The sequence below is a fragment of the Eupeodes corollae genome, unplaced genomic scaffold, assembly GCF_945859685.1.
Source record: "Eupeodes corollae unplaced genomic scaffold, idEupCoro1.1 scaffold_530, whole genome shotgun sequence".
Classification (NCBI taxonomy): Eukaryota; Metazoa; Arthropoda; class Insecta; order Diptera; family Syrphidae; genus Eupeodes; species Eupeodes corollae.
The window spans coordinates 1-17,430 of NW_026605657.1; the positions used below are offsets into that span (position 1 = coordinate 1).

The window sequence follows — 17,430 nt, forward strand, 5'->3', positions numbered from 1 at the left end:
ATCTTTTTCTAGTACATGTCAAGTATCTATTTTGAAGTCTTGATCGATTTTGGGGGTTGGGAAGGATCAGGTGATGGTTTTGGGTGTGATTTGATTTTCGTCTAGAACATCAAAAATCCTTCAGGATGCTTTAAAATGACTCATCTATATCTATAATGATAGATCTTGATTAGGAGTATCTTTTTCTAGTACATGTCAAGTATCTATTTTGAAGTCTTGATCGATTTTGGGGGTTGGGAAGGATCAGGTGATGGTTTTGGGTGTGATTTAATTTTCGTCTAGAACATCAAAAATCCTTCAGGATGCTCCAAAATGACTCATCTATATCTATAATGATAGATCTTGATTAGGAGTATCTTTTTCTAGTACATGTCAAGTATCTATTTTGAAGTCTTGATCGATTTTGGGGGTTGGGAAGGATCAGGTGATGGTTTTGGGTGTGATTTGATTTTCGTCTAGAACATCAAAAATCCTTCAGGATGCTCCAAAATGACTCATCTATATCTATAATGATAGATCTTGATTAGGAGTATCTTTTTCTAGTACATGTCAAGTATCTATTTTGAAGTCTTGATCGATTTTGGGGGTTGGGAAGGATCAGGTGATGGTTTTGGGTGTGATTTGATTTTCGTCTAGAACATCAAAAATCCTTCAGGATGCTCCAAAATGACTCATCTATATCTATAATGATAGATCTTGATTAGGAGTATCTTTTTCTAGTACATGTCAAGTATCTATTTTGAAGTCTTGATCGATTTTGGGGGTTGGGAAGGATCAGGTGATGGTTTTGGGTGTGATTTGATTTTCGTCTAGAACATCAAAAATCCTTCAGGATGCTCCAAAATGACTCATCTATATCTATAATGATAGATCTTGATTAGGAGTATCTTTTTCTAGTACATGTCAAGTATCTATTTTGAAGTCTTGATCGATTTTGGGGGTTGGGAAGGATCAGGTGATGGTTTTTGGGTGTGATTTGATTTTCGTCTAGAACATCAAAAATCCTTCAGGATGCTCCAAAATGACTCATCTATATCTATAATGATAGATCTTGATTAGGAGTATCTTTTTCTAGTACATGTCAAGTATCTATTTTGAAGTCTTGATCGATTTTGGGGGTTGGGAAGGATCAGGTGATGGTTTTGGGTGTGATTTGATTTTCGTCTAGAACATCAAAAATCCTTCAGGATGCTCCAAAATGACTCATCTATATCTATAATGATAGATCTTGATTAGGAGTATCTTTTTCTAGTACATGTCAAGTATCTATTTTGAAGTCTTGATCGATTTTGGGGGTTGGGAAGGATCAGGTGATGGTTTTGGGTGTGATTTGATTTTCGTCTAGAACATCAAAAATCCTTCAGGATGCTCCAAAATGACTCATCTATATCTATAATGATAGATCTTGATTAGGAGTATCTTTTTCTAGTACATGTCAAGTATCTGTTTTGAAGTCTTGATCGATTTTGGGGGTTGGGAAGGATCAGGTGATGGTTTTGGGTGTGATTTGATTTTCGTCTAGAACATCAAAAATCCTTCAGGATGCTCCAAAATGACTCATCTATATCTATAATGATAGATCTTGATTAGGAGTATCTTTTTCTAGTACATGTCAAGTATCTATTTTGAAGTCTTGATCGATTTTGGGGGTTGGGAAGGATCAGGTGATGGTTTTGGGTGTGATTTGATTTTCGTCTAGAACATCAAAAATCCTTCAGGATGCTCCAAAATGACTCATCTATATCTATAATGATAGATCTTGATTAGGAGTATCTTTTTCTAGTACATGTTAAGTATCTATTTTGAAGTCTTGATCGATTTTGGGGGTTGGGAAGGATCAGGTGATGGTTTTGGGTGTGATTTGATTTTCGTCTAGAACATCAAAAATCCTTCAGGATGCTCCAAAATGACTCATCTATATCTATAATGATAGATCTTGATTAGGAGTATCTTTTTCTAGTACATGTCAAGTATCTATTTTGAAGTCTTGATCGATTTTGGGGGTTGGGAAGGATCAGGTGATGGTTTTGGGTGTGATTTGATTTTCGTCTAGAACATCAAAAATCCTTCAGGATGCTCCAAAATGACTCATCTATATCTATAATGATAGATCTTGATTAGGAGTATCTTTTTCTAGTACATGTCAAGTATCTATTTTGAAGTCTTGATCGATTTTGGGGGTTGGGAAGGATCAGGTGATGGTTTTGGGTGTGATTTGATTTTCGTCTAGAACATCAAAAATCCTTCAGGATGCTCCAAAATGACTCATCTATATCTATAATGATAGATCTTGATTAGGAGTATCTTTTTCTAGTACATGTCAAGTATCTATTTTGAAGTCTTGATCGATTTTGGGGGTTTGGAAGGATCAGGTGATGGTTTTGGGTGTGATTTGATTTTCGTCTAGAACATCAAAAATCCTTCAGGATGCTCCAAAATGACTCATCTATATCTATAATGATAGATCTTGATTAGGAGTATCTTTTTTTAGTACATGTCAAGTATCTATTTTGAAGTCTTGATCGATTTTGGGGGTTGGGAAGGATCAGGTGATGGTTTTGGGTGTGATTTGATTTTCGTCTAGAACATCAAAAATCCTTCAGGATGCTCCAAAATGACTCATCTATATCTATAATGATAGATCTTGATTAGGAGTATCTTTTTCTAGTACATGTCAAGTATCTATTTTGAAGTCTTGATCGATTTTGGGGGTTGGGAAGGATCAGGTGATGGTTTTGGGTGTGATTTGATTTTCGTCTAGAACATCAAAAATCCTTCAGGATGCTCCAAAATGACTCATCTATATCTATAATGATAGATCTTGATTAGGAGTATCTTTTTCTTGTACATGTCAAGTATCTATTTTGAAGTCTTGATCGATTTTGGGGGTTGGGAAGGATCAGGTGATGGTTTTGGGTGTGATTTGATTTTCGTCTAGAACATCAAAAATCCTTCAGGATGCTCCAAAATGACTCATCTATATCTATAATGATAGATCTTGATTAGGAGTATCTTTTTCTAGTACATGTCAAGTATTTATTTTGAAGTCTTGATCGATTTTGGGGGTTGGGAAGGATCAGGTGATGGTTTTGGGTGTGATTTGATTTTCGTCTAGAACATCAAAAATCCTTCAGGATGCTCCAAAATGACTCATCTATATCTATAATGATAGATCTTGATTAGGAGTATCTTTTTCTAGTACATGTCAAGTATTTATTTTGAAGTCTTGATCGATTTTGGGGGTTGGGAAGGATCAGGTGATGGTTTTGGGTGTGATTTGATTTTCGTCTAGAACATCAAAAATCCTTCAGGATGCTCCAAAATGACTCATCTATATCTATAATGATAGATCTTGATTAGGAGTATCTTTTTCTATTACATGTCAAGTATCTATTTTGAAGTCTTGATCGATTTTGGGGGTTGGGAAGGATCAGGTGATGGTTTTGGGTGTGATTTGATTTTCGTCTAGAACATCAAAAATCCTTCAGGATGCTCCAAAATGACTCATCTATATCTATAATGATAGATCTTGATTAGGAGTATCTTTTTCTAGTACATGTCAAGTATCTATTTTGAAGTCTTGATCGATTTTGGGGGTTGGGAAGGATCAGGTGATGGTTTTGGGTGTGATTTGGTTTTCGTCTAGAACATCAAAAATCCTTCAGGATGCTCCAAAATGACTCATCTATATCTATAATGATAGATCTTGATTAGGAGTATCTTTTTCTAGTACATGTCAAGTATCTATTTTGAAGTCTTGATCGATTTTGGGGGTTGGGAAGGATCAGGTGATGGTTTTGGGTGTGATTTGATTTTCGTCTAGAACATCAAAAATCCTTCAGGATGCTCCAAAATGACTCATCTATATCTATAATGATAGATCTTGATTAGGAGTATCTTTTTTTAGTACATGTCAAGTATCTATTTTGAAGTCTTGATCGATTTTGGGGGTTGGGAAGGATCAGGTGATGGTTTTGGGTGTCATTTGATTTTCGTCTAGAACATCAAAAATCCTTCAGGATGCTCCAAAATGACTTATCTATATCTATAATGATAGATCTTGATTAGGAGTATCTTTTTCTAGTACATGTCAAGTATCTATTTTGAAGTCTTGAGCGATTTTGGGGGCTGGGAAGGATCAGGTGATGGTTTTGGGTGTGATTTGATTTTCGTCTAGAACATCAAAAATCCTTCAGGATGCTCCAAAATGACTCATCTATATCTATAATGATAGATCTTGATTAGGAGTATCTTTTTCTAGTACATGTCAAGTATCTATTTTGAAGTCTTGATCGATTTTGGGGGTTGGGAAGGATCAGGTGATGGTTTTGGGTGTGATTTGATTTTCGTCTAGAACATCAAAAATCCTTCAGGATGCTCCAAAATGACTCATCTATATCTATAATGATAGATCTTGATTAGGAGTATCTTTTTCTAGTACATGTTAAGTATCTATTTTGAAGTCTTGATCGATTTTGGGGGTTGGGAAGGATCAGGTGATGGTTTTGGGTGTGATTTGATTTTCGTCTAGAACATCAAAAATCCTTCAGGATGCTCCAAAATGACTCATCTATATCTATAATGATAGATCTTGATTAGGAGTATCTTTTTCTAGTACATGTCAAGTATCTATTTTGAAGTCTTGATCGATTTTGGGGGTTGGGAAGGATCAGGTGATGGTTTTGGGTGTGATTTGATTTTCGTCTAGAACATCAAAAATCCTTCAGGATGCTCCAAAATGACTCATCTATATCTATAATGATAGATCTTGATTAGGAGTATCTTTTTGTAGTACATGTCAAGTATCTATTTTGAAGTCTTGATCGATTTTGGGGGTTGGGAAGGATCAGGTGATGGTTTTGGGTGTGATTTGATTTTCGTCTAGAACATCAAAAATCCTTCAGGATGCTCCAAAATGACTCATCTATATCTATAATGATAGATCTTGATTAGGAATATCTTTTTCTAGTACATGTCAAGTATCTATTTTGAAGTCTTGATCGATTTTGGGGGTTGGGAAGGATCAGGTGATGGTTTTGGGTGTGATTTGATTTTCGTCTAGAACATCAAAAATCCTTCAGGATGCTCCAAAATGACTCATCTATATCTATAATGATAGATCTTGATTAGGAGTATCTTTTTTTAGTACATGTCAAGTATCTATTTTGAAGTCTTGATCGATTTTGGGGGTTGGGAAGGATCAGGTGATGGTTTTGGGTGTGATTTGATTTTCGTCTAGAACATCAAAAATCCTTCAGGATGCTCCAAAATGACTCATCTATATCTATAATGATAGATCTTGATTAGGAGTATCTTTTTCTAGTACATGTCAAGTATCTATTTTGAAGTCTTGATCGATTTTGGGGGTTGGGAAGGATCAGGTGATGGTTTTGGGTGTGATTTGATTTTCGTCTAGAACATCAAAAATCCTTCAGGATGCTCCAAAATGACTCATCTATATCTATAATGATAGATCTTGATTAGGAGTATCTTTTTCTAGTACATGTCAAGTATCTATTTTGAAGTCTTGATCGATTTTGGGGGTTGGGAAGGATCAGGTGATGGTTTTGGGTGTGATTTGATTTTCGTCTAGAACATCAAAAATCCTTCAGGATGCTCCAAAATGACTCATCTATATCTATAATGATAGATCTTGATTAGGAGTATCTTTTTCTAGTACATGTCAAGTATCTATTTTGAAGTCTTGATCGATTTTGGGGGTTGGGAAGGATCAGGTGATGGTTTTGGGTGTGATTTGATTTTCGTCTAGAACATCAAAAATCCTTCAGGTTGCTCCAAAATGACTCATCTATATCTATAATGATAGATCTTGAGTAGGAGTATCTTTTTCTAGTACATGTCAAGTATCTATTTTGAAGTCTTGATCGATTTTGGGGGTTGGGAAGGATCAGGTGATGGTTTTGGGTGTGATTTGATTTTCGTCTAGAACATCAAAAATCCTTCAGGATGCTCCAAAATGACTCATCTATATCTATAATGATAGATCTTGATTAGGAGTATCTTTTTCTAGTACATGTCAAGTATCTATTTTGAAGTCTTGATCGATTTTGGGGGTTGGGAAGGATCAGGTGATGGTTTTGGGTGTGATTTGATTTTCGTCTAGAACATCAAAAATCCTTCAGGATGCTCCAAAATGACTCATCTATATCTATAATGATAGATCTTGATTAGGAGTATCTTTTTCTAGTACATGTCAAGTATCTATTTTGAAGTCTTGATCGATTTTGGGGGTTGGGAAGGATCAGGTGATGGTTTTGGGTGTGATTTGATTTTCGTCTAGAACATCAAAAATCCTTCAGGATGCTCCAAAATGACTCATCTATATCTATAATGATAGATCTTGATTAGGAGTATCTTTTTCTAGTACATGTCAAGTATCTATTTTGAAGTCTTGATCGATTTTGGGGGTTGGGAAGGATCAGGTGATGGTTTTGGGTGTGATTTGATTTTCGTCTAGAACATCAAAAATCCTTCAGGATGCTCCAAAATGACTCATCTATATCTATAATGATAGATCTTGATTAGAAGTATCTTTTTCTAGTACATGTCAAGTATCTATTTTGAAGTCTTGATCAATTTTGGGGGTTGGGAAGGATCAGGTGATGGTTTTGGGTGTGATTTGATTTTCGTCTAGAACATCAAAAATCCTTCAGGATGCTCCAAAATGACTCATCTATATCTATAATGATAGATCTTGATTAGGAGTATCTTTTTCTAGTACATGTCAAGTATCTATTTTGAAGTCTTGATCGATTTTGGGGGTTGGGAAGGATCAGGTGATGGTTTTGGGTGTGATTTGATTTTCGTCTAGAACATCAAAAATCCTTCAGGATGCTCCAAAATGACTCATCTATATTTATAATGATAGATCTTGATTAGGAGTATCTTTTTCTAGTACATGTCAAGTATCTATTTTGAAGTCTTGATCGATTTTGGGGGTTGGGAAGGATCAGGTGATGGTTTTGGGTGTGATTTGATTTTCGTCTAGAACATCAAAAATCCTTCAGGATGCTCCAAAATGACTCATCTATATCTATAATGATAGATCTTGATTAGGAGTATCTTTTTCTAGTACATGTCAAGTATCTATTTTGAAGTCTTGATCGATTTTGGGGGTTGGGAAGGATCAGGTGATGGTTTTGGGTGTGATTTGATTTTCGTCTAGAACATCAAAAATCCTTCAGGATGCTCCAAAATGACTCATCTATATTTATAATGATAGATCTTGATTAGGAGTATCTTTTTCTAGTACATGTCAAGTATCTATTTTGAAGTCTTGATCGATTTTGGGGGTTGGGAAGGATCAGGTGATGGTTTTGGGTGTGATTTGATTTTCGTCTAGAACATCAAAAATCCTTCAGGATGCTCCAAAATGACTCATCTATATCTATAATGATAGATCTTGATTGGGAGTATCTTTTTCTAGTACATGTCAAGTATCTATTTTGAAGTCTTGATCGATTTTGGGGGTTGGGAAGGATCAGGTGATGGTTTTGGGTGTGATTTGATTTTCGTCTAGAACATCAAAAATCCTTCAGGATGCTCCAAAATGACTCATCTATATCTATAATGATAGATCTTGATTAGGAGTATCTTTTTCTAGTACATGTCAAGTATCTATTTTGAAGTCTTGATCGATTTTGGGGGTTGGGAAGGATCAGGTGATGGTTTTGGGTGTGATTTGATTTTCGTCTAGAACATCAAAAATCCTTCAGGATGCTCCAAAATGACTCATCTATATCTATAATGATAGATCTTGATTAGGAGTATCTTTTTCTAGTACATGTCAAGTATCTATTTTGAAGTCTTGATCGATTTTGGGGGTTGGGAAGGATCAGGTGATGGTTTTGGGTGTGATTTGATTTTCGTCTAGAACATCAAAAATCCTTCAGGATGCTCCAAAATGACTCATCTATATCTATAATGATAGATCTTGATTAGGAGTATCTTTTTCTAGTACATGTCAAGTATCTATTTTGAAGTCTTGATCGATTTTGGGGGTTGGGAAGGATCAGGTGATGGTTTTGGGTGTGATTTGATTTTCGTCTAGAACATCAAAAATCCTTCAGGATGCTCCAAAATGACTCATCTATATCTATAATGATAGATCTTGATTAGGAGTATCTTTTTCTAGTACATGTCAAGTATCTATTTTGAAGTCTTGATCGATTTTGGGGGTTGGGAAGGATCAGGTGATGGTTTTGGGTGTGATTTGATTTTCGTCTAGAACATCAAAAATCCTTCAGGATGCTCCAAAATGACTCATCTATATCTATAATGATAGATCTTGATTAGGAGTATCTTTTTCTAGTACATGTCAAGTATCTATTTTGAAGTCTTGATCGATTTTGGGGGTTGGGAAGGATCAGGTGATGGTTTTGGGTGTGATTTGATTTTCGTCTAGAACATCAAAAATCCTTCAGGATGCTCCAAAATGACTCATCTATATCTATAATGATAGATCTTGATTAGGAGTATCTTTTTCTAGTACATGTCAAGTATCTATTTTGAAGTCTTGATCAATTTTGGGGGTTGGGAAGGATCAGGTGATGGTTTTGGGTGTGATTTGATTTTCGTCTAGAACATCAAAAATCCTTCAGGATGCTCCAAAATGACTCATCTATATCTATAATGATAGATCTTGATTAGGAGTATCTTTTTCTGGTACATGTCAATTATCTATTTTGAAGTCTTGATCGATTTTGGGGGTTGGGAAGGATCAGGTGATGGTTTTGGGTGTGATTTGATTTTCGTCTAGAACATCAAAAATCCTTCAGGATGCTCCAAAATGACTCATCTATATCTATAATGATAGATCTTGATTAGGAGTATCTTTTTCTAGTACATGTCAAGTATCTATTTTGAAGTCTTGATCGATTTTGGGGGTTGGGAAGGATCAGGTGATGGTTTTGGGTGTGATTTGATTTTCGTCTAGCACATCAAAAATCCTTCAGGATGCTCCAAAATGACTCATCTATATCTATAATGATAGATCTTGATTAGGAGTATCTTTTTCTAGTACATGTCAAATATCTATTTTGAAGTCTTGATCGATTTTGGGGGTTGGGAAGGATCAGGTGATGGTTTTGGGTGTGATTTGATTTTCGTCTAGAACATCAAAAATCCTTCAGGATGCTCCAAAATGACTCATCTATATCTATAATGATAGATCTTGATTAGGAGTATCTTTTTCTAGTACATGTCAAGTATCTATTTTGAAGTCTTGATCGATTTTGGGGGTTGGGAAGGATCAGGTGATGGTTTTGGGTGTGATTTGATTTTCGTCTAGAACATCAAAAATCCTTCAGGATGCTCCAAAATGACTCATCTATATCTATAATGATAGATCTTGATTAGGAGTATCTTTTTCTAGTACATGTCAAGTATCTATTTTGAAGTCTTGATCGATTTTGGGGGTTGGGAAGGATCAGGTGATGGTTTTGGGTGTGATTTGATTTTCGTCTAGAACATCAAAAATCCTTCAGGATGCTCCAAAATGACTCATCTATATCTATAATGATAGATCTTGATTAGGAGTATCTTTTTCTAGTACATGTCAAGTATCTATTTTGAAGTCTTGATCGATTTTGGGGGTTGGGAAGGATCAGGTGATGGTTTTGGGTGTGATTTGATTTTCGTCTAGAACATCAAAAATCCTTCAGGATGCTCCAAAATGACTCATCTATATCTATAATGATAGATCTTGATTAGGAGTATCTTTTTCTAGTACATGTCAAGTATCTATTTTGAAGTCTTGATCGATTTTGGGGGTTGGGAAGGATCAGGTGATGGTTTTGGGTGTGATTTGATTTTCGTCTAGAACATCAAAAATCCTTCAGGATGCTCCAAAATGACTCATCTATATCTATAATGATAGATCTTGATTAGGAGTATCTTTTTCTAGTACATGTCAAGTATCTATTTTGAAGTCTTGATCGATTTTGGGGGTTGGGAAGGATCAGGTGATGGTTTTGGGTGTGATTTGATTTTCGTCTAGAACATCAAAAATCCTTCAGGATGCTCCAAAATGACTCATCTATATCTATAATGATAGATCTTGATTAGGAGTATCTTTTTCTAGTACATGTCAAGTATCTATTTTGAAGTCTTGATCGATTTTGGGGGTTGGGAAGGATCAGGTGATGGTTTTGGGTGTGATTTGATTTTCGTCTAGAACATCAAAAATCCTTCAGGATGCTCCAAAATGACTCATCTATATCTATAATGATAGATCTTGATTAGGAGTATCTTTTTCTAGTACATGCCAAGTATCTATTTTGAAGTCTTGATCGATTTTGGGGGTTGGGAAGGATCAGGTGATGGTTTTGGGTGTGATTTGATTTTCGTCTAGAACATCAAAAATCCTTCAGGATGCTCCAAAATGACTCATCTATATCTATAATGATAGATCTTGATTAGGAGTATCTTTTTCTAGTACATGTCAAGTATCTATTTTGAAGTCTTGATCGATTTTGGGGGTTGGGAAGGATCAGGTGATGGTTTTGGGTGTGATTTGATTTTCGTCTAGAACATCAAAAATCCTTCAGGATGCTCCAAAATGACTCATCTATATCTATAATGATAGATCTTGATTAGGAGTATCTTTTTCTAGTACATGTCAAGTATCTATTTTGAAGTCTTGATCGATTTTGGGGGTTGGGAAGGATCAGGTGATGGTTTTGGGTGTGATTTGATTTTCGTCTAGCACATCAAAAATCCTTCAGGATGCTCCAAAATGACTCATCTATATCTATAATGATAGATCTTGATTAGGAGTATCTTTTTCTAGTACATGTCAAATATCTATTTTGAAGTCTTGATCGATTTTGGGGGTTGGGAAGGATCAGGTGATGGTTTTGGGTGTGATTTGATTTTCGTCTAGAACATCAAAAATCCTTCAGGATGCTCCAAAATGACTCATCTATATCTATAATGATAGATCTTGATTAGGAGTATCTTTTTCTAGTACATGTCAAGTATCTATTTTGAAGTCTTGATCGATTTTGGGGGTTGGGAAGGATCAGGTGATGGTTTTGGGTGTGATTTGATTTTCGTCTAGAACATCAAAAATCCTTCAGGATGCTCCAAAATGACTCATCTATATCTATAATGACAGATCTTGATTAGGAGTATCTTTTTCTAGTACATGTCAAGTATCTATTTTGAAGTCTTGATCGATTTTGGGGGTTGGGAAGGATCAGGTGATGGTTTTGGGTGTGATTTGATTTTCGTCTAGAACATCAAAAATCCTTCAGGATGCTCCAAAATGACTCATCTATATCTATAATGATAGATCTTGATTAGGAGTATCTTTTTCTAGTACATGTCAAGTATCTATTTTGAAGTCTTGATCGATTTTGGGGGTTGGGAAGGATCAGGTGATGGTTTTGGGTGTGATTTGATTTTCGTCTAGAACATCAAAAATCCTTCAGGATGCTCCAAAATGACTCATCTATATCTATAATGATAGATCTTGATTAGGAGTATCTTTTTCTAGTACATGTCAAGTATCTATTTTGAAGTCTTGATCGATTTTGGGGGTTGGGAAGGATCAGGTGATGGTTTTGGGTGTGATTTGATTTTCGTCTAGAACATCAAAAATCCTTCAGGATGCTCCAAAATGACTCATCTATATCTATAATGATAGATCTTGATTAGGAGTATCTTTTTCTAGTACATGTCAAGTATCTATTTTGAAATCTTGATGGGTTGGGAAGGATCAGGTGATGGTTTTGGGTGTGATTTGATTTTCGTCTAGAACATCAAAAATCCTTCAGGATGCTCCAAAATGACTCATCTATATCTATAATGATAGATCTTGATTAGGAGTATCTTTTTCTAGTACATGTCAAGTATCTATTTTGAAGTCTTGATCGATTTTGGGGGTTGGGAAGGATCAGGTGATGGTTTTGGGTGTGATTTGATTTTCGTCTAGAACATCAAAAATCCTTCAGGATGCTCCAAAATGACTCATCTATATCTATAATGATAGATCTTGATTAGGAGTATCTTTTTCTAGTACATGTCAAGTATCTATTTTGAAGTCTTGATCGATTTTGGGGGTTGGGAAGGATCAGGTGATGGTTTTGGGTGTGATTTGATTTTCGTCTAGAACATCAAAAATCCTTCAGGATGCTCCAAAATGACTCATCTATATCTATAATGATAGATCTTGATTAGGAGTATCTTTTTCTAGTACATGTCAAGTATCTATTTTGAAGTCTTGATCGATTTTGGGGGTTGGGAAGGATCAGGTGATGGTTTTGGGTGTGATTTGATTTTCGTCTAGAACATCAAAAATCCTTCAGGATGCTCCAAAATGACTCATCTATATCTATAATGATAGATCTTGATTAGGAGTATCTTTTTCTAGTACATGTCAAGTATCTATTTTGAAGTCTTGATCGATTTTGGGGGTTGGGAAGGATCAGGTGATGGTTTTGGGTGTGATTTGATTTTCGTCTAGAACATCAAAAATCCTTCAGGATGCTCCAAAATGACTCATCTATATCTATAATGATAGATCTTGATTAGGAGTATCTTTTTCTAGTACGTGTCAAGTATCTATTTTGAAGTCTTGATCGATTTTGGGGGTTGGGAAGGATCAGGTGATGGTTTTGGGTGTGATTTGATTTTCGTCTAGAACATCAAAAATCCTTCAGGATGCTCCAAAATGACTCATCTATATCTATAATGATAGATCTTGATTAGGAGTATCTTTTTCTAGTACATGTCAAGTATCTATTTTGAAGTCTTGATCGATTTTGGGGGTTGGGAAGGATCAGGTGATGGTTTTGGGTGTGATTTGATTTTCGTCTAGAACATCAAAAATCCTTCAGGATGCTCCAAAATGACTCATTGTTATATATATATGAGTAAATGCCTAAAAGAAATCTACTGTAGTAATAATACACTCTGTAAAACATATCGAAATCACCTTATCGAGTATCATGTAAGCTTTACTGAATACTTCATTATTCTTAATAAAATTCTATTCTATTCGCATACTTTGAACTATCAACAAGTCTTTTTTTTATTCAATACATTACAAAATTGGCGACGAGAAATTTTATATTATAAAAAAAAATCATTGTCATAGAAAAGCAAGCATCGAATTTCGATTAGTTTTTATTTAAAAACAAAATTTTAGTCGGTTCAAAATCTAAAACGTTGAAACACGTTTTGCGAATATTTTTAATGGCCAACGACAAAAGCACCGTAGTCCATTCGACGACCATCAGTGAATTTAATCCAAGCGAAGACAAATGGGGCATTTGGAAAGAGCGTTTGGACATTCACTTCACCGAAATAAATTGCACCGAGGAAAAAGCAAAAAAAGCGATTTTATTAAAATCAATTGGATCTTCAGCATATGAACTATTACGCAGTCTATGTGATCCAAAGACGCCAGTGAATATAGATTTGAGTGAGCTGTGCGACATTTTGGAATCTCACTTCACACCTCCAACTATTGTATATCATGAACGTAAAAATTTCCATGACGCTATTCGCAACGAAAACGAAAGTGTGTCAACATGGTATGCTCGTATCAAGAAGCTGGCTCTGCAATGTAAATATGGCAACAATTTGGATGTGATGGTAAAAGACAAGTTTATTACTCAATTGCCCGAGAAAATTTTCACACGTATATGTGAAGAAGACGAAAATTTGTCATTGGCCGATGCTCTTAAAAAAGCGATGAAAGTTAACACGGATTCCGAAGTTAACTACATGAGTTCAAAAAAAGGACAAAAACCTCGCAACAAATGCAACAACAACCGTAAAACAGCAGTACAACCGCCTGGCAAGAAAACCGCCTGTACGCGATGTGGATGGAAGACACATGAGGCCACTACATGTCAATACAAGGAAGCTACGTGCCATACCTGTTCAAAGAAGGGTCATTTAAGTAGCGTTTGCCGCTCCAAACAGGAAAATAACAAGAAAAATTTCAATTTTATTAATTCTTCTAATTCAAACCCATATGTAAATTCTATTTCTAATGGCAATTCGTTTGATTTTTCTTTATACAGTTTAAATGATGATGAATCTAGCGGCATGTATTGTTTGAAGGTCAAGTTCAGCGGCACAATGATGGACATTGCATGTGATACGGGGGCACCGCGCACATTTGTTCCGAAGACTTTCTACGAGAAGCATTTATCACAGTATCCGCTAATGGCTTGTAAGATCCCATATAGAACTTACGGTTGAAATGAAATTAATATAATTGGTGAGTGTTTAGCAAGTATTACTTATGGGGACACCAGCAAACGTATTACAGTTGTAGTGACCGATGCAAACGCACCACCTTTATTAGGTAGAAATTTTCTACGTGCATTTAAATTTTTGCTAGTGCAAATGGATCAAAATCATGAGAACCTTGTTCACTCGATTCGATCTCCAGAGAATCGAAGTTTGTCCGTAATTGTAGACCAAATTAAAAGTCAATTTTCAGAACTTTTCGATGGCCAATTGGGCAAATATAATGTTTGTGAAATTTCATTGCAAATTGATAGTCAAGCCAAGCCGGTATTTTGTAAGCCACGACCAATTCCAATTGCTTGGAAGTCTGAAATTGAACAAAATCTGAGAGATTTAGTTGCAAACGGCGTTCTTGAACAAATTGAAACTGCAAAGTGGGGAACACCGTTAGTTCCCGTTCCTAAACCAGATGGCAAATTACGTGTCTGTGGTGACTACAAAACTACAATTAACAAGTTTCTTGTTGATGTTAAATACCCATTGCCTCTGATCGAGGAAATCTTCACATCGTTACAAGGTGGAGAATTATTTAGTAAATTAGACATGAGTGCTGCCTATAATCAATTGTGTTTGGATGAAGCATCATCTCTATTGTGTGCTTGGAGTACTCATATTGGTACATTTAAAATGAAAAGATTACCTTTTGGCGTAAAGCCGGCAGCTGCTATTTTTCAAATGCACATGGAAAATTTACTAAGGGGTATCAATGGCGTAGTTGTATATCAAGATGATATCACAGTCACTGGAAGAGATTTCAAAGACCATCTCTTTAATTTAAAATCGGTTTTAAAAAAAATGGCCGATGCTGGTTTGAGATTGAATGCAGTTAAATGCATTTTCTTTCAAAAACAAATTTCTTATCTTGGTTTTACCATCGATAAAAATGGTCTGCATAAGAACAGAGACAGATTTGCGTCTATTTTGGATGCACCTATTCCTAAAGATATTCATGAATTGAGAGCATTTATTGGCATGGCTAATTACTACTCACGCTTCATAAAAGATTTTTCAAATAAAATGAATCCGTTGTACATTTTGCTTCGGAAAGACGTTCAATTCATATGGAACACAGATTGTGAAAAGGCATACGATTTAATAAAACATGACATTTCGTCAGAGCAAGTGATGACTCATTTCAATCCAAAACTTCCAATCGTTCTAACGACTGATGCATGCAAACATTCTGTGGCAGGAGTCTTATCGCACCGGTTTCCGGATGGGCTCAAACCCGTTGCTTTCATTTCGAGATCCTTATCCAAAAGTGAATTGAATTACTCCGTCATTGAAAAAGAAGCATTAGCCATATTTTTCTCTGTCACTAAATTGAAACAATATTTATTGGGAAACTTTTTCACCATCTCAACAGATCATAAACCCCTATTATCTATTTTTGGTGAAACACACGGTTTACCTTTGATGGCCGCAGCTCGCATGCAGCGCTGGGCCCTGATATTGAGTGGTTTCAATTATGAAATTAAATATGTAAAGGGCATCGATAATGAGGCTGACAGTTTATCACGTTTACCTCAGCTATCGTACATTGAAAAATATAATGATGCAAACTATATAGATTTGATTGAAAAAGATAATGCTTTTCGAATAAATTTTAAAAATATTGCCATTGAAACGAGACGCGACCCCATTCTCATTAAACTTTTGGAAGCTATCGAAAGCACCACTATTGACAAATTAGATTCCAATTTTGATGTGTTCAAAAGCAAATCACTTGAACTTACCGTCCAATATGGATGCATCATGTGGGGGTTTCGAACGGTGGTGCCAACAAAACTTCGGCAATATATTCTTAATGAATTACATGCATCCCATATGGGAGTAGTCAAAACCAAATCATTGGCAAGATCATACGTATGGTGGCCAAAAATTGATTCTGAAATTGAAAATTTAATAAAAAAATGTGTTCCGTGTCAACAATTGCAGGCAAGTCCACCCAAAGCCGAGCTAATACCATGGATACCAACAGACTCAGTTTGGAGTCGAATTCATATCGACTTTGCTGGACCAAATCTTAACCATTATTTTTTAATCGTGGTAGATTCACACACGAAATGGGCTGAAGTTTTTAAAACAAAAATAATCACATCGGCCTTTACTATTGGTAAATTGCGCGAGTTGTTTAGTCGCTATGGAATTCCAGACAAAATTGTTAGCGACAATGGAACTCAATTCAAGTCTGCCGAATTCAATGACTTTACCACACGTAACAATATTGAACACATTTTCACTTCCCCAGGTCATGCCGCAACAAATGGCCAGGCTGAGAATTTTGTAAAAACGTTCAAAAAGTCATTCATTGCTAGTGTAAACAGTGCAAAGTCAATGAATTCATCGCATAATATAGACAAGATTATAAATCGAATTTTGCTCGATTATCGTAACACAATCCACTGTACAACAAATGAAACGCCAGCGAAATTATTTTTTGGACGCACTTTGCGTACACGCTTCAGTAATTTGCGACCACCAACCGTTAGTGAGGTAGTTGAAAGCAAGCAAAACAAACAAATAAAATATTTCAAAGGCAAACGAAATGTAACTTTTAATAAAGGTCAAAAAGTTATGATTAGAAATCACAAAGATCCTAACAATGCATCATGGTTGCCAGCAAAGATTAAACAAAAAATGGGTCCACGTACGTATACTTGTGTCTACACACACAACAATAAAGAAATAAATCGTCATTTGGATCAAATTCGTGATCAATCTATTGATACAGATAAACCTCTATATGAAGATGTTAAGGCAAATGCGACTGTGATCAGTGTTTCTGATGAGGGTTCAGGTAATGAATTGCAATCGTCACCGTCATCTAGCAACGATTCTAAGGCTAATGATCCGGACTGGATTCCAAATGCAACTCGAAGCACTTCGGATTCGGGCCATCATGAAAAACAAAGAAAATTGCGCTCGTACAGAAATCGTAAAGTTAGTTGAAAGTCTCCTTAATTGCCTGTTTGCCATAGAAATATGAATCGTTAATTTACTTTTAATTCAAATTTTATAATTGTTATGATTCAGTTAATTTTTATATTTTTCATCAGATTAGCAAACATATAATTTGTATTATAAAAAACTTTAGGGGGAGCGTGTTATATATATATGAGTAAATGCCTAAAAGAAATCTAC

General features: G+C 35.6%; 1 protein-coding gene across 1 annotated transcript; it reads left to right on the forward strand.

Moving 5' to 3' along the window:
* The first annotated feature begins 13,218 nt into the window (after positions 1-13,218).
* On the forward strand, positions 13,219-17,238 carry LOC129953567 (uncharacterized protein K02A2.6-like). The gene is made up of 2 exons (XM_056066809.1): positions 13,219-14,206; positions 14,267-17,238. The coding sequence occupies exons 1-2, from the start codon at positions 13,219-13,221 to the stop codon at positions 17,236-17,238; spliced, it is 3,960 nt and encodes a 1,319-aa protein (XP_055922784.1).
* Positions 17,239-17,430: the final 192 nt, after the last annotated feature.